The sequence below is a fragment of the Hyperolius riggenbachi genome, chromosome 9 (assembly GCF_040937935.1).
Source record: "Hyperolius riggenbachi isolate aHypRig1 chromosome 9, aHypRig1.pri, whole genome shotgun sequence".
NCBI classification, from domain to species: domain Eukaryota; kingdom Metazoa; phylum Chordata; class Amphibia; order Anura; family Hyperoliidae; genus Hyperolius; species Hyperolius riggenbachi.
The window spans coordinates 343,501-369,238 of record NC_090654.1 but is presented as its reverse complement, the minus strand read 5'-3'; the positions used below and the strand labels follow the sequence as shown (position 1 = coordinate 369,238).

At 44.0% G+C, this 25,738-nt stretch overlaps 1 protein-coding gene across 2 annotated transcripts in view; it reads left to right on the top strand.

Annotated features, from left to right (window-relative positions):
* DDR2 (discoidin domain receptor tyrosine kinase 2) overlaps positions 1-25,738 on the top strand; it is a 549,319-nt gene that overhangs the window by 393,328 nt on the left and 130,253 nt on the right. For both annotated transcript variants that reach the window (XM_068251775.1, XM_068251776.1), the window contains one exon: positions 21,447-21,506. In XM_068251775.1, the coding sequence (XP_068107876.1) occupies positions 21,447-21,506 (60 nt within the window). The remainder of the gene's footprint in view (positions 1-21,446; positions 21,507-25,738) is intronic.

Genomic DNA, 25,738 nt, shown 5'->3' with positions numbered 1-25,738 from the left:
TGTAATACAGATAAGAGGTTCCCGTAAAAAGGGACCGGCAACGCTAACCCAGCAGCAGCACACGTGATGGAACAGGAGGAGGCGCAGGAGGAGAAGGCCACGCTTTCAGGCGCAACCCAGGCCTTGCATGAGGACAAGAAGCGTGTGGATAGCAATGCATTTTGTCGCCATGCAGTCATAAATGTAATACAGATGAGAGGTTCAATAAACAGGGACCGGAAACGCTAACCCATCACAGATGTTCATTGTTCATGTTACTTGGTTGGGGTCCGGGAGTGTTGCGTAGTCGTTTCCAATCCAGGATTGATTCATTTTAATTTGAGTCAGACGGTCTGCATTTTCTGTGGAGAGGTGGATACGCCGGTCTGTGACGATGCCTCCGGCAGCACTGAAACAGCGTTCCGACATAACGCTGGCTGCCGGGCAAGCCAGCACCTCTATTGCGTACATTGCTAGTTCGTGCCAGGTGTCTAGCTTCGATACCCAATAGTTGAAGGGTGCAGATGGATTGTTCAACACAGCTACGCCATCTGACATGTAGTCCTTGACCATCTTCTCCAGGCGATCGGTGTTGGAGGTGGATCTGCACGCTTGCTGTTCTGTGGGCTGCTGCATGGGTGTCAGAAAATTTTCCCACTCCAAGGACACTGCCGATACCATTCCCTTTTGGGCACTAGCTGCGGCTTGTGTTGTTTGCTGCCCTCCTGGTCGTCCTGGGTTTGCGGAAGTCAGTCTGTCGGCGTACAACTGGCTAGAGGAGGGGGAGAATGTCAATCTCCTCTCTAAAGTCTCCACAAGGGCCTGCTGGTATTCTTCCATTTTAACCTGTCTGACTCTTTCTTCAAGCAGTTTTGGAACATTGTGTTTGTACCGTGGATCCAGAAGGGTATAAACCCAGTAATTGGTGTTGTCCAGAATGCGCACAATGCGTGGGTCGCGTTCAATGCAGTCTAGCATGAATTGAGCCATGTGTGCCAGAGTCCTGCCAGAATCCTCATCATCCTCTTGTGAGCGTTGTGATAGTTGTGATGCATCATAGTCGTCACCTTCTTCCTGGTCTGCTTCTGCTGACCATTCGCGCTGAATTGTGGAAGTCCAACGTGCACCGCTCTGGCCCTCGTCAATGGTGGCATGAAATTCCTGCTCCAACTCCAGCTGTTCCTCCTCCTCTTCTTCGTCATAGCTGCTGGGGCCAGCGTTTCCTGAGGCGGATGGCCTGATGTTGGTATCATCACGCTGATCGTTTTCTCCTTCAGATTCCCCCAGTTGCATCATGACAGCTGTTTCCTTGATTTTCAACATTGACTTCTTCAGTAAACACAGCAGTGGTATGGTAATGCAGACTGAAGAGTTGTCACTGCTCACAAGCAACGTGGATTGCTCAAAATTTTGGAGGACTTGGCAGAGGTCCAACATGTTGGCCCAATCGGATCCACAGAAGCTTGGCAGCTGTCCGGATGCACCTCGGTACTGCGCCGTCATGTACTGGACCACTGCACTCTTCTGCTCGCAAAAGCGGGCTAGCATGTGCAGCGTAGAATTCCAGCGTGTAGGGTCATCACACAGCAAGCGATGGTGGGGGAGATTGAAGCGCTCCTGCATCTTGGCGAGTGCCCCCGAAGCAGTACTGGAATTTCTACAATTTTTGGCCACTCTTCGCACCTTCAACAGCAGATCGGGCACGCCTGGGTATGTCCTCAGGAACTGCTGAACTACTAGGTTCATCACGTGCGCCAGGCAAGGGATGTGTGTCAGCTTAGCCAACCTTAAAGCGCGAATGAGATTACTCCCATTATCACACACAACCATGCTCGGTTTCAGGTCCAGCGGTGCCAGCCACAAATCCGTCTGTTCCTTTATTCCCCTGCAAATGTCCTCCCCTGTGTGCTGCTTATCCCCAAGGCAGATCAGCTTCAGCAACGCTTGCTGACGCATGCCAACAGCTGTGCTGCACTGCTTCCACGATCCTACTGCTGGGTTAGCGTTTCCGGATGAGGTACAGCTTTGAGATGCGTTGGAGGAGAAGGAGTCAGAGAGGTAGGTGCTGCTGTTGTTATCCAGTGGGAGGGACGGCGGTGCAGCTGTTTGCGGCGTGGGCAACACCCGCGCCGTAGCAGGTGAGGAATCGCTGCCAGGCTCCACAAGGTTCACCCAGTGCGCGGTAAGGGAGATGTATCGACCCTGGCCGAACGCACTCGTCCAGGTGTCAGTGGTGAGGTGAACCTTGCAGGCAACAGCATTCTTCAAGCTTCGGGTTATTTTGCTGACCACGTGCTCATGCAACTCAGGCACTGCAGAGCGGGCAAAGTGGTAGTGGCTGGGAACCACGTAACGTGGGATGGCCACTGACATCATGCCCTTGAAGCTGTTTGTCTCCACCACTCGATATTGCAGCATTTCGCAGGCCAGAAGCTTGGCTATGCTGGCTGTTAGTGCCACGGCCCGGGGGTCACTTGCTGGCAATTTCCTCTTGCGCTCAAACATCTCCGAGACAGACAACTGAACCGTAGGGCTGCACACCGAAGGGCTGTTGGTTGTTGTGTTTGATGAAGACTGGGAGACCTCAAGAGCACTATTCCGGAAAGTGACAGTGTCAGCGTCGTCTGATGTTTGTGAATGTTGTTGTGAACCACGCAATGGCTGGGCTACTGCTGCTGCTGAGGAGGGTCTGGTGGGGAGTCTGGTGACCCCAAGGGAGGCAGTGTTGCTGGTACCCTGTCCTGCCGCGTTTGCCCACAGAGTGGGATGTTTGGATACCATGTGGCGGGTCATGCTGGTGGTGGAGAGGTTGTTAATATTTTCCCCCCTGCTCAGGCGGGTCTTGCACACCTTGCAAATCACCATGGTACCATCCTCACTGCAGTCTTCAAAGAAAGGCCAGACTTTGGAGCAGCTGCCTTGCTGGCGATTTCTGTTTGCGCCTCTTTTGTGTCTCACTTGAACTTCCACGCTTGTGGTGCCTGAAATTTCGCGCCGCCTACCTTGTGGCACAAGGCGAACTCGTGCAGCAGTGGGTTCTTCAACAGACTCATCTGTGCTGCTACGACAGCGATGTTCTCCTTTACATACAAAATCTGGGTCTCTGTCAACATTGTCCATACCCTCCTCTTCCATCTCCTGAAACTCGTCATATGTCATTGTGGGGGGCCGCCGCCGTGGAGTAGAGCTCCCCAGAACAACCTCTGCGCAGCTCACTCCAATGTCGTCTTCCAGATCTTCTCGGCCGACCTCCTGCAATTGAAACCCCTCCTGCCCAACTTGCTCTGGGATTTGGGTTTCAAAGTCCTCGGACTCCCCTTGCATTTCAGTGCGCGGTGCATTTTCCACAGTAAATGGTTGTGAATCCGGGCACAACATTTCTGGCTGTTCCATTGACCTTTGAAAGGTGGAAGTTTGTTGTGCTGGGAATAGCTCCTGTGAATACCCCATTGTCTCCTGAGGAAATTCTTCGGACTGGTTATTTGGCAGTTGTGTGCGTGGTGTCGCTGCCGGTTGTGTCAGCTTTGTGCCCACTGGCTCCTTGTAAACTGGCTGAGGACTCGGACCTCGTGTGTGATGTGCTGGTGCTGCTTAACCCACTGCTGGACGCTTGAGAGGTCATCCAATTAATTATCTGGTCCTGTTCTTTTGGATTTGTAAGGGTTGATTTCCTGGACAACATGGGCGGTATTGAGTGGGTCTTCTTCGGTGCTCCCCTGTGGCCTGTACGTGAACCGTCAGGGGAAACACCTCTTCCCTTGCCCCTCCCTCTTTCACAGGATTTCTTCTTCATTTCACTTATCCTTAAAGTACACGCTGACTGGCAGCAGTACAGTGGCAGTACAGAAATGCTATATAGTGGTGGGTGAGCGGTGTACTACTATTCCCAGCAGCGACACAGAGCACAATGCTATACAGTGGTGGGTGAGCGGTGTACTACTGTTCCCAGCAGCGACACAGAGCACAATGCTATACAGTGGTGGGTGAGCGGTGTACTACTATTCCCAGCAGCGACACAGAGCACAATGCTATACAGTGGTGGGTGAGCGGTGTACTACTGTTCCCAGCAGTGACACAGAGCACAATGCTATACAGTGGTGGGTGAGCAGTGTACTACTATTCCCAGCAGTGACACAGAGCACAATGCTATACAGTGGTGGGTGAGCGGTGTACTACTGTTCCCAGCAGCGACACAAAGCACAATGCTATACAGTGGTGGGTGAGCGGTGTACTACTGTTCCCAGCAGCGACACAGAGCACAATGCTATACAGTGGTGGGTGAGCGGTATACTACTATTCCCAGCAGCGACACAGAGCACAATGCTATACAGTGGTGGGTGAGCGGTGTACTACTATTCCCAGCAGCGACACAGAGCACAATGCTATACAGTGGTGGGTGAGCGGTGTACTACTATTCCCAGCAGCGACACAGAGCACAATGCTATACAGTGCTGGGTGAGCGGTGTACTACTATTCCCAGCAGCGACACAGAGCACAATGCTATATAGTGTGGGTGAGCGGTGTACTACTGTTCCCAGCAGCGACACAGAGCACAATGCTATACAGTGGTGGGTGAGCGGTGTACTACTATTCCCAGCAGCGACACAGAGCACAATGCTATACAGTGGTGGGTGAGCGGTGTACTACTGTTCCCAGCAGCGACACAGAGCACAATGCTATACAGTGGTGGGTGAGCGGTGTACTACTATTCCCAGCAGCGACACAGAGCACAATGCTATACAGTGGTGGGTGAGCGGTGTACTACTGTTCCCAGCAGCGACACAGAGCACAATGCTATACAGTGGTGGGTGAGCGGTGTACTACTATTCCCAGCAGCGACACAGCACAATGCTATACAGTGGTGGGTGAGTGGTGTACTACTGTTCCCAGCAGTGACACAGAGCACAATGCTATACAGTGGTGGGTGAGCGGTGTACTACTATTCCCAGCAGCGACACAGCACAATGCTATACAGTGGTGGGTGAGTGGTGTACTACTGTTCCCAGCAGTGACACAGAGCACAATGCTATACAGTGGTGGGTGAGCGGTGTACTACTATTCCCAGCAGCGACACAGAGCACAATGCTATACAGTGGTGGGTGAGCGGTGTACTACTGTTCCCAGCAGCGACACAAAGCACAATGCTATACAGTGGTGGGTGAGCGGTGTACTACTGTTCCCAGCAGCGACACAGAGCACAATGCTATACAGTGGTGGGTGAGCGGTGTACTACTATTCCCAGCAGCGACACAGAGCACAATGCTATACAGTGGTGGGTGAGCGGTGTACTACTATTCCCAGCAGCGACACAGAGCACAATGCTATACAGTGGTGGGTGAGCGGTGTACTACTGTTCCCAGCAGCGACACAGAGCACAATGCTATACAGTGGTGGGTGAGCGGTTTACTACTATTCCCAGCAGCGACACAGGGCACAATGCTATACAGTGGTGGGTGAGCGGTGTACTACTGTTCCCAGCAGCGACACAGAGCACAATGCTATACAGTGGTGGGTGAGCGGTGTACTACTGTTCCCAGCAGCGACACAGAGCACAATGCTATACAGTGGTGGGTGAGCGGTGTACTACTATTCCCAGCAGCGACACAGAGCACAATGCTATACAGTGGTGGGTGAGCGGTGTACTACTGTTCCCAGCAGCGACACAGAGCACAATGCTATACAGTGGCGGGTGAGCGGTGTACTACTGTTCCCAGCAGAGACACAGAGTGGCAGTAAACACAATGCTATACAGTGTGGGTGAGCGGTGTACTACTGTTCCCAGCAGCGACACAATGACTGGGGGGACCCTGGCTAGCCTGGCTGGAGAGAGAACTACCCTGCCTGCCTACCCAAAGCTAAACCCACAGACAAATGGCAGAGAAATGACGTGGATCGGTTAGGTCCCCGAACGTTCGGCCATGCGCTCTTAGTTCGGCCATATGGCCGAACGGTTTGGCCGAACACCATCAGGTGTTCGGTCGAACTCGAACATCACCCGAACAGGGTGATGTTCTGCAGAACCCGAACAGTGCCGAACACTGTTCGCCCAACACTACCTCCCTCCTCCCTTCTACCCTTCTACCTATTTCCTCCTACCGGAGGGAGGAGGGTCTCATCTGCCAGGGAATTATCCTATTTCAACAAAGAGTATACATCATACCATGGCTGGGAATTGAGCCCAGATCTCACTGTGTGGTGGGCAAGCACACTAACCACAGTAACACTACAGTAGTAACTGAAGCTGGCCTGAAATTTACCATTTATGCTCAATGGAATAGAAACATTAGGTTGCTTAAAGGGAACCTTAACTGAGAGTGATATGGATGTTTCCTATACCAGTTGCCTGGCAGTCCAGCTGATCTTTGTGACTGCAATAGTGGCTGAATCACACCCTGAAACAAGCATGCAGCTAATCCAGTCTGACTTCAGTCAGAGTGTCAAAAACCTGTGCGGTTCTTGCCTTTTTCATGATTGCTAACTCAGTAAAGGACCAGCCTTTAAAGCGTTGCTATCATATACATCCGGCATAGCGAGGTCTGAACCCTCTATAACAGTAATTATAGATTGACGGTATACCTTGAAATGAATCAGAGCACTCAGTGTATGATTTTATATAAAAATTGTATTTGATTATCATACAGCATATATACAAAATATGAACAGTTCCAAGTAGTGTTTCCTTATAACAGTTTTCCATCTTATTAAGGCTTTATAGCCAAGCGATCATCAATCTTCTAAGTACATTAAAAAGGAATATAACAGTTGTGTTATGTAGAAGAAGATCAATAGTAGTCTCATCTGTATCAATAGCTGTGTATCTAGTAGCTGTGTATATAATAGCTGTGTATATAGTAGCTGTGTATATAATAGCTGTGTATCTAGTAGCTGTGTATCTAGTAGCTGTGTATCTAGTAGCTGTGTATCTAGTAGCTGTGTATCTAGTAGCTGTGTATCTAGTAGCTGTGTATATAATAGCTGTGTATATAATAGCTGTGTATCTAGTAGCTGTGTATCTAGTAGCTGTGTATCTAGTAGCTGTGTATCTAGTAGCTGTGTATCTAGTAGCTGTGTATATAATAGCTGTGTATATAATAACTGTGTATATAATAGCTGTGTATCTAGTAGCTGTGTATCTAGTAGCTGTGTATCTAGTAGCTGTGTATATAATAGCTGTGTATATAATAGCTGTGTATCTAGTAGCTGTGTATATAGTAGCTGTGTATATAATAGCTGTGTATCTAGTAGCTGTGTATATAATAGCTGTGTATCTAGTAGCTGTGTATATAATAGCTGTGTATCTAGTAGCTGTGTATATAATAGCTGTGTATATAATAGCTGTGTATATAATAGCTGTGTATCTAGTAGCTGTGTATCTAGTAGCTGTGTATATAATAGCTGTGTATATAATAGCTGTGTATATAATAGCTGTGTATATAATAGCTGTGTATCTAGTAGCTGTGTATCTAGTAGCTGTGTATCTAGTAGCTGTGTATCTAGTAGCTGTGTATCTAGTAGCTGTGTATATAATAGCTGTGTATATAATAACTGTGTATATAATAGCTGTGTATCTAGTAGCTGTGTATCTAGTAGCTGTGTATATAATAGCTGTGTATATAATAACTGTGTATATAATAGCTGTGTATCTAGTAGCTGTGTATCTAGTAGCTGTGTATCTAGTAGCTGTGTATATAATAGCTGTGTATATAATAACTGTGTATATAGTAGCTGTGTATCTAGTAGCTGTGTATATAATAGCTGTGTATCTAGTAGCTGTGTATCTAGTAGCTGTGTATCTAGTAGCTGTGTATATAATAGCTGTGTATATAATAACTGTGTATATAATAGCTGTGTATCTAGTAGCTGTGTATCTAGTAGCTGTGTATCTAGTAGCTGTGTATATAATAGCTGTGTATATAATAGCTGTGCATCTAATAGCTGTGTATCTAGTAGCTGTGTATCTAGTAGCTGTGTATCTAGTAGCTGTGTATATAATAGCTGTGTATATAATAGCTGTGTATCTAGTAGCTGTGTATCTAGTAGCTGTGTATCTAGTAGCTGTGTATATAATAGCTGTGTATATAATAGCTGTGTATCTAGTAGCTGTGTATATAATAGCTGTGTATATAATAGCTGTGTATATAATAGCTGTGTATCTAGTAGCTGTGTATATAATAGCTGTGTATATAATAGCTGTGTATCTAGTAGCTGTGTATCTAGTAGCTGTGTATATAATAGCTGTGTATATAATAACTGTGTATCTAGTAGCTGTGTATCTAGTAGCTGTGTATCTAGTAGCTGTGTATATAGTAGCTGTGTATCTAGTAGCTGTGTATCTAGTAGCTGTGTATCTAGTAGCTGTGTATATAATAGCTGTGTATATAATAGCTGTGTATATAATAGCTGTGTATCTAGTAGCTGTGTATATAATAGCTGTGTATATAATAGCTGTGTATCTAGTAGCTGTGTATATAATAGCTGTGTATATAATAGCTGTGTATCTAGTAGCTGTGTATCTAGTAGCTGTGTATATAATAGCTGTGTATCTAGTAGCTGTGTATATAATAGCTGTGTATATAATAGCTGTGTATATAATAGCTGTGTATCTAGTAGCTGTGTATCTAGTAGCTGTGTATCTAGTAGCTGTGTATATAATAGCTGTGTATATAATAGCTGTGTATATAATAGCTGTGTATATAATAGCTGTGTATATAATAGCTGTGTATCTAGTAGCTGTGTATCTAGTAGCTGTGTATCTAGTAGCTGTGTATCTAGTAGCTGTGTATCTAGTAGCTGTGTATCTAGTAGCTGTGTATATAATAGCTGTGTATCTAATAGCTGTGTATCTAGTAGCTGTGTATCTAGTAGCTGTGTATATAATAGCTGTGTATATAATAGCTGTGTATCTAGTAGCTGTGTATCTAGTAGCTGTGTATCTAGTAGCTGTGTATATAGTAGCTGTGTATATAATAGCTGTGTATCTAGTAGCTGTGTATCTAGTAGCTGTGTATCTAGTAGCTGTGTATCTAGTAGCTGTGTATCTAGTAGCTGTGTATCTAATAGCTGTGTATCTAATAGCTGTGTATCTAGTAGCTGTGTATCTAGTAGCTGTGTATATAATAGCTGTGTATCTAATAGCTGTGTATCTAGTAGCTGTGTATCTAGTAGCTGTGTATCTAGTAGCTGTGTATATAATAGCTGTGTATCTAGTAGCTGTGTATCTAGTAGCTGTGTATATAATAGCTGTGTATCTAGTAGCTGTGTATCTAATAGCTGTGTATATAATAGCTGTGTATCTAGTAGCTGTGTATCTAGTAGCTGTGTATATAATAGCTGTGTATCTAGTAGCTGTGTATCTAGTAGCTGTGTATATAATAGCTGTGTATCTAGTAGCTGTGTATCTAGTAGCTGTGTATATAATAGCTGTGTATCTAGTAGCTGTGTATCTAGTAGCTGTGTATATAATAGCTGTGTATCTAGTAGCTGTGTATATAATAGCTGTGTATCTAGTAGCTGTGTATCTAGTAGCTGTGTATCTAGTAGCTGTGTATCTAGTAGCTGTGTATCTAATAGCTGTGTATATAATAGCTGTGTATCTAGTAGCTGTGTATATAATAGCTGTGTATATAGTAGCTGTGTATATAATAACTGTGTATCTAGTAGCTGTGTATCTAATAGCTGTGTATCTAGTAGCTGTGTATCTAGTAGCTGTGTATCTAGTAGCTGTGTATATAATAGCTGTGTATATAATAGCTGTGTATATAATAGCTGTGTATATAATAACTGTGTATCTAGTAGCTGTGTATCTAATAGCTGTGTATCTAGTAGCTGTGTATATAATAGCTGTGTATATAATAGCTGTGTATCTAATAGCTGTGTATATAATAGCTGTGTATCTAGTAGCTGTGTATCTAATAGCTGTGTATCTAGTAGCTGTGTATCTAGTAGCTGTGTATCTAGTAGCTGTGTATCTAGTAGCTGTGTATATAATAGCTGTGTATCTAGTAGCTGTGTATCTAGTAGCTGTGTATCTAGTAGCTGTGTATCTAGTAGCTGTGTATCTAGTAGCTGTGTATATAATAGCTGTGTATCTAGTAGCTGTGTATATAATAGCTGTGTATCTAGTAGCTGTGTATATAATAGCTGTGTATATAGTAGCTGTGTATCTAGTAGCTGTGTATCTAGTAGCTGTGTATCTAGTAGCTGTGTATCTAGTAGCTGTGTATATAATAGCTGTGTATCTAGTAGCTGTGTATCAATAGCTGTGTATCTAGTAGCTGTGTATATAATAGCTGTGTATATAGTAGCTGTGTATATAGTAGCTGTGTATATAATAGCTGTGTATCTAGTAGCTGTGTATATAATAGCTGTGTATCTAGTAGCTGTGTATCTAGTAGCTGTGTATATAATAGCTGTGTATCTAGTAGCTGTGTATCTAGTAGCTGTGTATCTAGTAGCTGTGTATATAATAGCTGTGTATATAATAGCTGTGTATCTAGTAGCTGTGTATCTAGTAGCTGTGTATATAATAGCTGTGTATATAATAGCTGTGTATCTAGTAGCTGTGTATATAATAGCTGTGTATATAGTAGCTGTGTATATAGTAGCTGTGTATATAATAGCTGTGTATCTAGTAGCTGTGTATATAATAGCTGTGTATCTAGTAGCTGTGTATCTAGTAGCTGTGTATATAATAGCTGTGTATCTAGTAGCTGTGTATCTAGTAGCTGTGTATCTAGTAGCTGTGTATATAATAGCTGTGTATATAATAGCTGTGTATCTAGTAGCTGTGTATCTAGTAGCTGTGTATCTAGTAGCTGTGTATATAATAGCTGTGTATCTAGTAGCTGTGTATCAATAGCTGTGTATCTAGTAGCTGTGTATATAATAGCTGTGTATATAGTAGCTGTGTATATAGTAGCTGTGTATATAATAGCTGTGTATCTAGTAGCTGTGTATATAATAGCTGTGTATCTAGTAGCTGTGTATCTAGTAGCTGTGTATATAATAGCTGTGTATCTAGTAGCTGTGTATCTAGTAGCTGTGTATCTAGTAGCTGTGTATATAATAGCTGTGTATATAATAGCTGTGTATCTAGTAGCTGTGTATCTAGTAGCTGTGTATATAATAGCTGTGTATATAGTAGCTGTGTATCTAGTAGCTGTGTATATAACAGCTGTGTATCTAGTAGCTGTGTATATAATAGCTGTGTATATAATAGCTGTGTATCTAGTAGCTGTGTATCTAGTAGCTGTGTATCTAGTAGCTGTGTATCTAGTAGCTGTGTATCTAATAGCTGTGTATCTAGTAGCTGTGTATCTAGTAGCTGTGTATCTAGTAGCTGTGTATCTAGTAGCTGTGTATATAATAGCTGTGTATCTAGTAGCTGTGTATCTAGTAGCTGTGTATCTAGTAGCTGTGTATCTAGTAGCTGTGTATCTAGTAGCTGTGTATCTAGTAGCTGTGTATCTAATAGCTGTGTATATAATAGCTGTGTATATAATAGCTGTGTATATAATAGCTGTGTATATAATAGCTGTGTATCTAGTAGCTGTGTATCTAGTAGCTGTGTATCTAGTAGCTGTGTATCTAGTAGCTGTGTATCTAGTAGCTGTGTATCTAGTAGCTGTGTATATAATAGCTGTGTATCTAATAGCTGTGTATCTAGTAGCTGTGTATCTAGTAGCTGTGTATATAATAGCTGTGTATATAATAGCTGTGTATCTAGTAGCTGTGTATCTAGTAGCTGTGTATCTAGTAGCTGTGTATATAGTAGCTGTGTATATAATAGCTGTGTATCTAGTAGCTGTGTATCTAGTAGCTGTGTATCTAGTAGCTGTGTATCTAGTAGCTGTGTATCTAGTAGCTGTGTATCTAGTAGCTGTGTATCTAGTAGCTGTGTATCTAGTAGCTGTGTATATAATAGCTGTGTATCTAATAGCTGTGTATCTAATAGCTGTGTATCTAGTAGCTGTGTATATAATAGCTGTGTATCTAGTAGCTGTGTATCTAGTAGCTGTGTATATAATAGCTGTGTATCTAGTAGCTGTGTATCTAGTAGCTGTGTATATAATAGCTGTGTATCTAGTAGCTGTGTATCTAGTAGCTGTGTATATAATAGCTGTGTATCTAGTAGCTGTGTATATAATAGCTGTGTATCTAGTAGCTGTGTATCTAGTAGCTGTGTATCTAGTAGCTGTGTATCTAGTAGCTGTGTATCTAATAGCTGTGTATATAATAGCTGTGTATCTAGTAGCTGTGTATATAATAGCTGTGTATATAGTAGCTGTGTATATAATAACTGTGTATCTAGTAGCTGTGTATCTAATAGCTGTGTATCTAGTAGCTGTGTATCTAGTAGCTGTGTATCTAGTAGCTGTGTATATAATAGCTGTGTATATAATAGCTGTGTATATAATAGCTGTGTATATAATAACTGTGTATCTAGTAGCTGTGTATCTAATAGCTGTGTATCTAGTAGCTGTGTATATAATAGCTGTGTATATAATAGCTGTGTATCTAATAGCTGTGTATATAATAGCTGTGTATCTAGTAGCTGTGTATCTAATAGATGTGTATCTAGTAGCTGTGTATCTAGTAGCTGTGTATCTAGTAGCTGTGTATCTAGTAGCTGTGTATATAATAGCTGTGTATCTAGTAGCTGTGTATCTAGTAGCTGTGTATCTAGTAGCTGTGTATCTAGTAGCTGTGTATCTAGTAGCTGTGTATATAATAGCTGTGTATCTAGTAGCTGTGTATATAATAGCTGTGTATCTAGTAGCTGTGTATATAATAGCTGTGTATATAGTAGCTGTGTATCTAGTAGCTGTGTATCTAGTAGCTGTGTATCTAGTAGCTGTGTATCTAGTAGCTGTGTATATAATAGCTGTGTATCTAGTAGCTGTGTATCAATAGCTGTGTATCTAGTAGCTGTGTATATAATAGCTGTGTATATAGTAGCTGTGTATATAGTAGCTGTGTATATAATAGCTGTGTATCTAGTAGCTGTGTATATAATAGCTGTGTATCTAGTAGCTGTGTATCTAGTAGCTGTGTATATAATAGCTGTGTATCTAGTAGCTGTGTATCTAGTAGCTGTGTATCTAGTAGCTGTGTATATAATAGCTGTGTATATAATAGCTGTGTATCTAGTAGCTGTGTATCTAGTAGCTGTGTATATAATAGCTGTGTATATAATAGCTGTGTATCTAGTAGCTGTGTATATAATAGCTGTGTATATAGTAGCTGTGTATATAGTAGCTGTGTATATAATAGCTGTGTATCTAGTAGCTGTGTATATAATAGCTGTGTATCTAGTAGCTGTGTATCTAGTAGCTGTGTATATAATAGCTGTGTATCTAGTAGCTGTGTATCTAGTAGCTGTGTATCTAGTAGCTGTGTATATAATAGCTGTGTATATAATAGCTGTGTATCTAGTAGCTGTGTATCTAGTAGCTGTGTATCTAGTAGCTGTGTATATAATAGCTGTGTATCTAGTAGCTGTGTATCAATAGCTGTGTATCTAGTAGCTGTGTATATAATAGCTGTGTATATAGTAGCTGTGTATATAGTAGCTGTGTATATAATAGCTGTGTATCTAGTAGCTGTGTATATAATAGCTGTGTATCTAGTAGCTGTGTATCTAGTAGCTGTGTATATAATAGCTGTGTATCTAGTAGCTGTGTATCTAGTAGCTGTGTATCTAGTAGCTGTGTATATAATAGCTGTGTATATAATAGCTGTGTATCTAGTAGCTGTGTATCTAGTAGCTGTGTATATAATAGCTGTGTATATAGTAGCTGTGTATCTAGTAGCTGTGTATATAACAGCTGTGTATCTAGTAGCTGTGTATATAATAGCTGTGTATATAATAGCTGTGTATCTAGTAGCTGTGTATCTAGTAGCTGTGTATCTAGTAGCTGTGTATCTAGTAGCTGTGTATCTAATAGCTGTGTATCTAGTAGCTGTGTATCTAGTAGCTGTGTATCTAGTAGCTGTGTATCTAGTAGCTGTGTATATAATAGCTGTGTATCTAGTAGCTGTGTATCTAGTAGCTGTGTATCTAGTAGCTGTGTATCTAGTAGCTGTGTATCTAGTAGCTGTGTATCTAGTAGCTGTGTATATAATAGCTGTGTATCTAGTAGCTGTGTAAAACTTGTAGTAATATTCTTAAAGAAATAGCATAAAAATAGATTCTAAAAAAACTTCTTGCTAACATCTTAACAGAACTTAATGCTGAAAAATTAATAAAGTAAATCACCAGAATATTAAGCATATTACCCCTTCTCTGTCATCTCTTCAGCATCTAGAACCACGTGTGGGAAGGTAGCTTCTGCCTCATGTGTCTTCTCAGGAGATTGTTGGGCTTCTGCAAACTATGAGCTTTCAGCTCCTACTTTTATAGGGGTTGGAGGCAATATGGCTGCCTAATCTGGACTTTCCCTGAATCCCAGGCTCTGATTGGCTAAAGCTTCCGTGCGTCAATGCTTTATCATGTTTTGATTTCCTAAGTCACAATATTATTGTTTATAAATTCTTAATTACCTTATCTTGTGGGAATTTACGTCATTTGGAGTGCTTGACATTTGATATAGGGTCATTTCTGACGCACTTAATTAAAAATGGACGTCAACAGCCATCTTATCTGTTGGCTGACCCAGACATGGAGACTAAACAATATCATTCATGACGCATTTCTGATAAAGTGTTCACTGCTAATTAGTTTTTGGAATGTGTCTGTACTTTCCCAGGTCAACTTGACACTATAACACTGCACACAGTTCTGTAAGAGCCTTCAGCAATTTAAAGAGAGTCTGAAGCGAGAATAGATCTCGCTTCAGACCTCATAGCTAGCAGGGGCATGTGTGCCCCTGCTAAAACGCCGCTATCCCGCGGCTTAACGGGGGTCCCTGTCCCCCCAAATCCCCTCCGTAATGCGGGGGAGCGTGCGGTGGTCAGTGCGTATCTCCGCCTCTCCCCCGCCCCTCTCAGTCTTCCTTCACTGAGAGGGGCGGGGGAGAGACGGCGATGCGCGTCTGATAGACGCGCTGTGAGGCAGGGCTGCAGCCGTTAGCCCTGCCTCTAGGAAGGGCTAATCTGCGACCAAATTTACCACCAAGGTATGCGGAGGGTGGGTTGGGGGGTCAGGGACCCTCGTTCAGCCACGGGATAGCGGCGTTTTAGCAGAGGCACACATGCCCCTGCTATGTATGAGAGCTGAAGCGAGATTTAGTCTCACTTCAGTGTCTCTTTAAGGCTTATTGAAACATACAAGGCTTCTAATATATTTATTTAAATATAAAGCTTATTACCGTATTTTTCGGACTATAAGACGCTCCGGACTATAAGACGCACCTAGGTTTAAAGGGCAAAAACTGGGGAAAAAAAAATACACTAAACCTGGGTGCATGCATGGTCCAGGAGCGTCCTATGGACCTTTCCTCCCCCTAAGATGTCTGTCACATTGCCAAGCTACATTAACCCCTGCTGCCATTACAAGCTACACTAAACTACACTTCACTAACCCCTGCATGCCCCCTCCCCCCAGCTACACAACTCCCACTCCCCCCCCCCTCCCCTTCCCAGCTACACTAACCAATACAATTACAGCAAACGTGATCTCGCCTGGGTGGCAGTAGCTGTGTCTGGTCAGGGTGTCCATGCAGTCTTAAGGAAGTGCACAGTAGGACGACATCAGCAGCACCCATGAGATCCACAGTGTTCTTAACCAGCAGCTTCTGTAATTATATACAATGCTGTTCCTTTGATCTATAATCCCTCCGAGCGTGCCCCACAGCAGCGATACACCCGGCATTGTTATTATCCACAGGGCACTTGCTTTGATCTATAATCCCCCCCCCCCCCAGCGTGCCCCGCAGCGGCGCCATACACTGACTCTAGGCGGCATAGAAAAGCCACTGTGATCATTAACAATGTTCTTTCAACTTGCCCGTTAGCCTGCAGCTCGATTCCAGCTGACAAATGATGAGACACTTCAGCCGCTATAGCGGCAGCCCCGTTAGCCCGCAGCTCGATCCCAGCTGACAAATTACGATACACTTCACCTCAGAGGCTTCCGTACTTGCATTGTTTACTTGCGTCATCACATGACCCGTCGGGTCATGTGATGACAATGCAAGTACGGAAGCCTCTGAGGACTGCCGCTATAGCGGCTGAAGTGTATCGTAATTTGTCAGCTGGGATCGAGCTGCGGGCTAACGGGGCTGCCGCTATAGCGGCTGAAGTGTCTCATCATTTGTCAGCTGGATTCGAGCTGCGGGCTAACGGGCAAGTTGAAAGAACATTGTTAATGATCACAGCGGCTTTTCTATGCCGCCTAGAGTCAGTGTATGGCGCCGCTGCGGGGCACGCTGGGGGGGGGGATTATAGATCAAAGCAAGCACCCTGCGGATAATAACAATGCCGGGTGTATCGCTGCTGTGGGGCACGCTCGGGGGGATTATAGATCAGAGAGCACTGTGTATAATTACAGCGGCTTCTCCTATGCCGCTTACAAACAATGTCGCTCACGCTGCTGCTTCCACCCCACTGCGGACCACAAGCAAACAAGCATTCGGACTATAAGACGCAGTCACTTTTTCTCCCCACTTTTAGGGGAGAAAAAGTGCGTCTTATAGTCCGAAAAATACGGTATATAATTCTTCTTAAAACAATTAATATAAGATATAATTGAATATTAATTACTGATAATATAAAATCATTGTCTATATTTTTGTCTTTCTGATGAAGAAATAAATGTAATATTTTTCCACCGGCAGGGGTCATCATTGAATCATCTTTAACTAATTGGGAAAACCCCTTGTTTTATTATTTTATCTTTTCCTATTTTGACTTCTCTAGCTGGGAAATCTTTATCTTTTCTTGCTGGCTGTAATGGCCTTCAAGCCAAAAACATGTCAACAATTCTTCCAGAACCAAAACAATCCTACGAGAATGTCTTACTGTCTCATCTTTCACGGGTAGAATACAGCTTTTACATGTTTTTCAGAGTAATAGATTCTATTATATAGGGTTTAACAATAACTATTCCTTTCTTTAAAAGGACTGTATTGACCATTAATATTTAGATTAATAATATCTGTGTGTAATAATTATGTGCATTTATAATTACTGCAGAAATGTGAGTTTAACTTGCTTCTCAGTCTTCATACAGAAGCCTCTTTAAATGTCAAGGCCAGCTTCAGTTACTACTGTAGTGGTACAGTGTTTGGTGTGCTTGCCCACCACACCGTGAGACCCAGGTTCAAATCCCAGCCAATGTGAGTTGGCTTTTATGCTACAAATCCTTAAAGGGAACCTAAACGGAGAAGGATATGGATTTTTCCTTTTAAAATAATACCAGTTGCCTGAATCGCCTGCTGATCCTGTGTCTCTAATACTTTTAGCCATAGCCCTTGAACAAGCATGCAGATCAGGTGCTCTGACTGAAGTCAGACTGGATTAGCTGCATGCTTGTTTCAGGGTGTGATTCAGCCACTATTGCAGTCACAAAGATCAGCTGGACTGCCAGGCAACTGGTATTGTTTACAGGAAACATCCATATCACTCTCAGTTAAGGTTCCCTTTAAGCAACCTAATGTTTCTATTGCGTTAAGCATAAATGGTAAATTTCAGGCCAGCTTCAGTTACTACTGTAGTGGTACAGTGGTTAGTGTGCTTGCCCACCACACAGTGAGACCCAGGTTCAAATCCCAGCCATGGTATGATGTATACTGGTTTTTGAAATAGGATAATTCCCTGGCAGATGAGACCCTCCTCCCTCCGGTAGGAGAGAATAGGTAGAAGGGGAGGTGGGAGGAGACCTACAAGAGGCTAATTAAAATCTATCTAGCAGAGTGTGTAGCAGCTGTCCCATAACTAATTAGTGTAGGCAGACAACTGAGTCAAATGGTATAAGGACCTTGCTTGGAGGAGGGAGGGTCCTCCAGCAGTGATGTGTATTTCACTCAATCAGGTGTGCCTCCAGGTATTAGAGCTCTTGAAACATGTTTTCTATAATTTTTCCAGCCGGTAGAATTTTTTAAAATTTTCAAAGTTCGCCTCCCCGTTGAAGTCTATTGCGGTTCGCAAACTTTTTCGCGAACCGAACCTTTCGCGGAGGTTCGCGAACAGGGTTCGCGAACCTAAAATCGGAGGTTCGCGACATCTCTAGTATGGACTATGCTAAAAAAACACTGGTGAAGGCACCATAGATGATATGATACTACTAGATGTTGTATGTATGAGAAGTGTAGTTTCTTACCTTCTCAGAAGGACAAACCATTATTTAATGGAAAAAGTGATGTTTATTCATGCATGGTAGACAACACATTTCTTGAGGGTCTTGGCTCACTTCCTCAAGTCAGTACAAGTGCCTGTAGAATTTTTGGTCATGAACACTCACGCTCAACGCTCAAGAGGAAGCCGGCCTCTTCTGTCTGTCTGACAAACAGATGGACTTTAGTAATGATTGTAATCCGCTAATTACAGTTACGCAAAATTTCATGTAAATTTTCATAATTACGCCTATACAAACTAATGATTTTTAAAATTCAAGTGATTTCGTATAAACATACGTATTTAATTTTGCGTACATTTTTGTGTAATTTATACGTAATTGGTACCGATTTTAGCAGTAAATAGCAATGCCCCCATACATGCAATTAACACCAAAATTGCTACATATGTTAAAGGAGAAAAGTGGGTACAACTCAAAAAAAATAATTTTCCAAAAAGACTGTAGTTTTTGAAAAAAAAATAGATTTTAAAAATGCAAAGAAAAATGTTTTTAAAACTCAGAAAAAATGTTCCTTTGCATTTTTAAAATCAGTTTTCTCAAAAACTACCAGTCCTTTTTGAGTTAGCAATTCTGGTCATGATAGCATGTATCGGGGCTTTGCTATTAACCACCAGAATCTGCACCAAATTAGGCAACATTTTGCGTAGACATTTACGGATAGATTATGTTTACATGCAAAATTGATTACACATTTTCCCTAAATTTTGCATTACAATTTTGCATCATAATTGCAAATTACGATGTAAAGTTACGACTATGAGAAATGAATGGTTATCACTAATGGACTTTACATAAGATCACTAATATGACAACTTACTCCATACCATGGTTGGACCAGGCCCCTGTCAGCATGTCTCCAGACTTGCTCTTCTCTAAGGCACCATGGCCTCTATGGAAACTTAATAATAACTCTCTCTTGCTACCCAATTCTAACAGACAACTCACACTCCATTATATTGTGGAATATTTTAATATGAAGGAAGTTGGAGAGACTATGATTTGGTGATCCCACAAAGCAGTCCTAAGGGGATGTTTAGGGGTGCTTATTCGGATTTTGCAGAAATGAAATTTCTGCATTTTAGATCGTAACTAGGAAATTGGAAAACAGAAATCAGATTTCTGTGTAAATACTTCAATTACTCAGTAATTTTGCCCCGTCACAGAACTTGGAAGCATCAGAACAATCAGAGAATGCAGAGTCAACTGGAAAGTATTTGTCCAATTAGAGAATGTAAAAAATGACAAAAAAATACTACTCGAAAATGGAAAACAAAAATCATAACAAAATCTGCAAAAACAGCAATTGGCATTGGCGGAAATCAAAATTTTAATGGAATCAGAAATCCACATTTCTGACCATCTCTAGGGATGTCTAATGAAGTTAGGGGCCTAACACTGCTTCTGGCTATAGAGCACACCCTGGTGGCTGAAGCTCTGGCCTAACACTGCTTCTGGCTATAGAGCACACCCTGGTGGCTGCAGCTCTGGCCTAACACTGCTACTGCCTATAGAGCACCCCCTAGTGGCTGCAGCTCTGGCCTAACACTGCTACTGCCTATAGAGCGCCCCCTAGTGGCTGCAGCTCTGGCCTAACACTGCTACTCCCTATAGAGTGCCCCCTGGTGGCTGCAGCTCTGGCCTAACACTGCTACTGCCTATAGCGCCCCCTAGTGGCTGCAGCTCTGGCCTAACACTGCTACTGCCTATAGAGCACACCCTAGTGGCTGCAGCTCTGGCCTAACACTGCTACTGCCTATAGAGCACCCCCTAGTGGCTGCAGCTCTGGCCTAACACTGCTACTGCCTATAGAGCGCCCCCTAGTGGCTGCAGCTCTGGCCTAACACTGCTACTGCCTATAGAGCGCCGCGTAGTGGCTGCAGCTCTGGCCTAACACTGCTACTGCCTATAGAGCTCCCCCTAGTGGCTGCAGCTCTGGCCTAACACTACTACTGCCTAGAGAGCTCCCCCTAGTGGCTGCAGTTCTGGCATAACACTGCTACTGCCTATAGAGCGCCCCCTAGTGGCTGCAGCTCTGGCCTAACACTACTACTGCCTAGAGAGCTCCCCCTAGTGGCTGCAGCTCTGGCCTAACACTGCTACTGCCTATAGAGCTCCCCCTAGTGGCTGCAGCTCTGGCCTAACACTGCTACTGCCTATAGAGCACCCCTAGTGGCTGCAGCTCTGGCCTAACACTGCTATTGCCTATAGTGCACCCTAGTGGCTGCAGCTCTGGCCTAACACTGCTACTGCCTATAGAGCGCACCCTAGTGGCTGCAGCTCTGGCCTAACACTGCTACTGCCTATAGAGCGCACCCTAGTGGCTGCAGCTCTGGCCTAACACTGCTACTGCCTATAGAGCGCACCCTAGTGGCTGCAGCTCTGGCCTAACACTGCTACTGCCTATAGTGCGCCCCCTAGTGGCTGCAGCTCTGGCCTAACACTGCTACTGCCTATAGAGCGCACCCTAGTGGCTGCAGCTCTGGCCTAACACTGCTACTGCCTATAGAGCACCCCCTAGTGGCTGCAGCTCTGGCCTAACACTGCTACTGCCTATAGAGCGCCCCCTAGTGGCTGCAGCTCTGGCCGAACACTGCTACTGTCTATAGAGCACCCCCTAGTGGCTGCAGCTCTGGCCTAACACTGCTACTGCCTATAGAGCCCCTAGTGGCTGCAGCTCTGGCCTAACACTGCTTCTAGCTATAGAGCGCCCCCCAGTGGCTGCAGCTCTGGCCTAACACTGCTACTGCCTATAGAGCGCATCCTAGTGGCTGCAGCTCTGGCCTAACACTGCTACTGCCTATAGAGCGCCCCCTAGTGGCTGCAGCTCTGGCCTAACACTGCTTCTGGCTATAGAGCACACCCTGGTGGCTGAAGCTCTGGCCTAACACTGCTTCTAGCTATAGAGCGCCCCCTGGTGGCTGAAGCTCTGGCCTAACACTGCTTCTGGCTATAGAGCACACCCTGGTGGCTGAAGCTCTGGCACTTTATGTCCGCCAGGAAAAAGCGCAATATAAATGTTCTGTCTCTTGTCTTGTCTACAAATATATGTGCCAAGCAGGCCGATATAATGGAGTTGCACAAGTTCAGTTTTTACTTCTACCATTAACTTCCCCCATTCTCTATCCAGAATGAGCATCCATGTATTCATTTGTCTCCTTTCTTTCACTATTAGATGCTGCTATGTACAACAATTCACTCAGCCCCCCAAGACCTCCTAACTTCCCTTCCTATGGTATGTATAAACAAGCTATGTATTATCTTTATTCATATATGATTCCTAAACAGTAACTCCTTACAATTGTCATAAGGACAGCATTTTTCAAAACGATTGGTGAAAATAAAACACAAATAAACACGACACATTGTCTGAGCTAGCTAGAATGCTCACTTTCAAGGATCTGGAAGTGATGGCTCAATTTAGGAATTTTTTTTCTGTCGTCGTTTTTCTCTTCAGTTATTTTGTTATTTTGGTTTTAAAGTAACAGCTCATTTTTATGTTACAAATATGAATATATGAAATAGTTTGCCCTGGGAAAACAATGGGGACAATGGCGATGAGTTAAGAAAGCTGCTATTGACAGCGTTCCACAGTAAAGTGGGTAAAGTCAAGTGATGTCATGAGATGTCCATGAGATGTCCATGAGATGTCATGTGATGTCATGAGATGTCCATGAGATGTCATGTGATGTCATGAGATGTCATGAGATGTCATGTGTGTGATTCCTTCGATATGTCATATCGAATGCGTCATTCGAATCACAAGCGCACATTCCATTGCAATACAAAAATTGCAATTTAAATCAACTTTGTTTCTCTTTTACCAAATGGCTGGAGTCATTAAGGAACCTTTTCATGCTAAGGTAATTAGAAATCCCTTAAGCTGCGTACCCACCAGGTGATTTTCCTGACAACCGACGATTTTTAAACAACATCGTGAAGTGGGTACAGGTGCACAATTGCGAACTTCGCATAGCGTCGCGCCGATGATGACGGGCCATCACAGCAGATCGGATCTTGATCTCCTGACGACACTGCACAAAGTACTGTGATCGCGGAAGTGTCGCTTGTGACGTCGTGTACTTTACGTGACCTCGCGTTTTAACCCGCCGACAGGAAGAGGTGTTGTTAGCGACCAACGTCAAGGGGATGTCGCTGGATCCGTCGAGCGGTGAGTACGCAGCTCTAGCAGAAGTTCAGAGAAGAGCCCAAACACCCCTGCTGTGCCACTGGCCATAAATCGTCACTCCACTGTGACAAGCTATCATAAACAGGGTCTCTTGAAAAACGCTGTCTGCGATATTCTCATTCCCAGAGGAAGCTCTGGACTTCAATAGAGATGGCCCGAACAGTTCAAACGCGAACAACGAGGATTCGCTTTCGCTTCAAATTGCAAACTTTATGCGAGTTAGACCCGCCCCCCTATACTACATCATTGGGCTAAACTTTGACCCTCTACATCACAGTCAGCACTCAGCAAACACATGGTAGCCAATCAGGCTGCACTCCCTCCTGGCCCCCCACCCCCCTTATAAAAGGCAGCAGCGTCGGCCATTTTCTCACCCTGTCTGCTGCTGATGTTAGTGAGAGAAGGGAGAGACATTGGAGAGATAGGGAAAGCAATAGTTAGGAGATCTGTTAGCTTGCTCCTTGCTGATATTTGTTGCTAAAAAACACCGCAAAAAATCTCTTTTGAGAGCTAATGTTCTTGTGATGTTTTTTTTCTTGTGTGGCTCACTGACATTGCATATACAGCCCTGTCTGTCGCAGCTGGTCCTTGCTAAGTGCTATACTGTGCCAGGCCCAGCACATTCAGTGCATACCTTTTCACTGTGTGACAGCACGCTATTTTATATACCAGTCATTGCATACCTTTCATTGCATCTGTGTGACCGCACGCTGTTTTATATACCAGTCACTGCATACCTTTCACTGCATCTGTGTGACTGCACACTGTTTTATATACCAGTCACTGCAAACCTTTCACTGCATCTGTGTGACCGCACGCTGTTTTATATACCAGTCACTGCATATCTTTTCACTGCATCTGTACGACTGCACATTGTTAAACCAGCAGTCACTGCATACCTTTCACTGCATCTGTTTGACTGCACATTGTTATACTATACCAGCAGTCACTGCATACCTTTTCACTGCACCTGTGTGACTGCACATTGTTATACTATACCAGGAGTCACTGCATACCTTTTCACTGCACCTGTGTGACTGCACATTGTTATACCAGCAGTCACTGCACACCTTTTCACTGCCCCTGTGTGACTGCACATTGTTATACCAGCAGTCACTGCATACCTTTTCACTGCCCCTGTGTGACTGCACATTATTATACTATACCAGCAGTCACTGCATACCTTTTCACTGCACCTGTGTGACTGCACATTGTTATACTATACCAGCAGTCACTGCATACCTTTTCACTGCACCTGTGTGACTGCACATTGTTATACCAGCAGTCACTGCATACCTTTTCACTGCACCTGTGTGACTGCACATTGTTATACCATACCAGTAGTTACTGCATACCTTTTCACTGCACCTGTGTGACTGCACATTGTTATACCAGCAGTCACTGCATACCTTTCACTGCATCGGTGTGACTGCACATTGTATTATACCACCAGTCAGTGTATACCTTTAACTGCACCTGTGTGACTGCACATTGTATTAGTCAAGTCAGTGCATACCTTTCACTTCATCCCCCCAATATGGACAAAACAGGCAGAGGCAGAGCCAGAGGCAGGCCACCCGGCCCAGGACCAAAGTACAGTGTTCATAAGGCACGTGCCATCAACCCCCAATATTGTCAGGACGTAGTTGACTATTTAACACAGAACACCTCATCTTCCTCAGCTTCCGCATGGAACCGTGACATATCTTCCTCCTCCTGCTCTGATTCTGGCACCCCACTTAACACTCAGTCGGCAGCCACCAAAGTGCCATCATCCTAGGGCTCAGCGGTGTGGAAATGTTTTTGTGTGTCTCAGATGAGAGCAATGCCATCTGTACTCTCTGCCACTGAAAATTGAGCCGTGGAAAGTCCAAGGCCCGCGTAGGGACAACTGCCTTACGAAGGCACATGATGACAAAGCACAAACTGCAATGGGATGACCACCTAAGGTAAAGCAGCACACAAAAGCAAAGCCACACACCACGGTGGAAGATACTAGGCCACAATTATTTCTCAAAAAAGGCGATATCCAAACTGTACCGTGATGTTGAAAATCAAGTAGTGTCATCTCTGGCACACGGCGTTGGGTCAAGGGTCCATCTGACCATGGATGCCTGGTCTGCAAAGCACAGTCAGGCCTGCCCGAAGACTAAGTCAGTCCCCACACACAGCATCTCTGCCTGCACGCCATGTGACTGTCTGCCCCAAGACGAAGTCGGTCCCCACACAGCATCTCTGCCTGCAGGCCGCTTGACTACCTTCTCTGCCACCACCAACAGGGTCCAGGACTCCAGGTGAATTTTTAAGGCCACTGCTAGCAGTGAAGGTGCTTGCATATCACAATGAAGCAATGACCTATATGAGTGTGTTGGGGGGCACACCCAAAATAATAAGGTCATTGCTTCATTGTGGACAGACCATATTCGATCAGCTGGACAGTCACTGTTGTTCTATCATTGAACTACCTCAGCCCGGCGACCATATGGGCTTGAAAACCGCCACGGCCTGCACTCTCGCCATGGTGCGCACCAGTCCAGCATGGCCGTCACTACGCAAACAGCTGTTTGTGGTGTGTTATACAGTGAGTTTGGTGTGTCAGTGTGAAGCATAACACTAATTACACTACCTGATTGATGTATACACACGTAAGATGTTTTAAAGAACTTTATGCCTCCAATTTAGCATTCAATGTGATTTCTGCCCTTAAAATCCTGCGGTGCGTCAAATCTGTAATTTTCCTCGGGACTTTTGGTGTGTATCCCACTCCGCCATGCCCCCTCCAGGTGTTAGACCCCTTGAAACATCTTTTCCATCACTTTTGTGGCCATAATTAGTGTTTGTAGTTTTGAAAGTTGGCCTTCCCATTGAAGTCTATTGCGGTTCGCATGGTTTGCGCAAACGTGAACTTTTGCGGAAGTTCACGTTCGAGGTTCGCGAACCTAAAATCGGAGGTTCAATCCACCTCTAGACTTCAAAGACCCTTTATCTGATCTGGTAACACCCAGCTGAGTTCTTCAAGTAGAACTGACCCTTCTGTAACCCAGAAATCAATCATTCTCATAATTTCTTTTTTTCAGGACAATCTGATGGTGATAGCAGCACCATTTTTTCAGAGATTGTTAACTTCATTCTATCCCACATTCTGGGAAATTCCCAGAATCCTGTGACCTAAAATCACATAGCAATACGAATTGGAAGTGTCACTTTGTGACTACTCCTGACACACCCCTCAGATTTGATATCTAGGTATTTGTAACATTGCACTGAATGTGCATTCT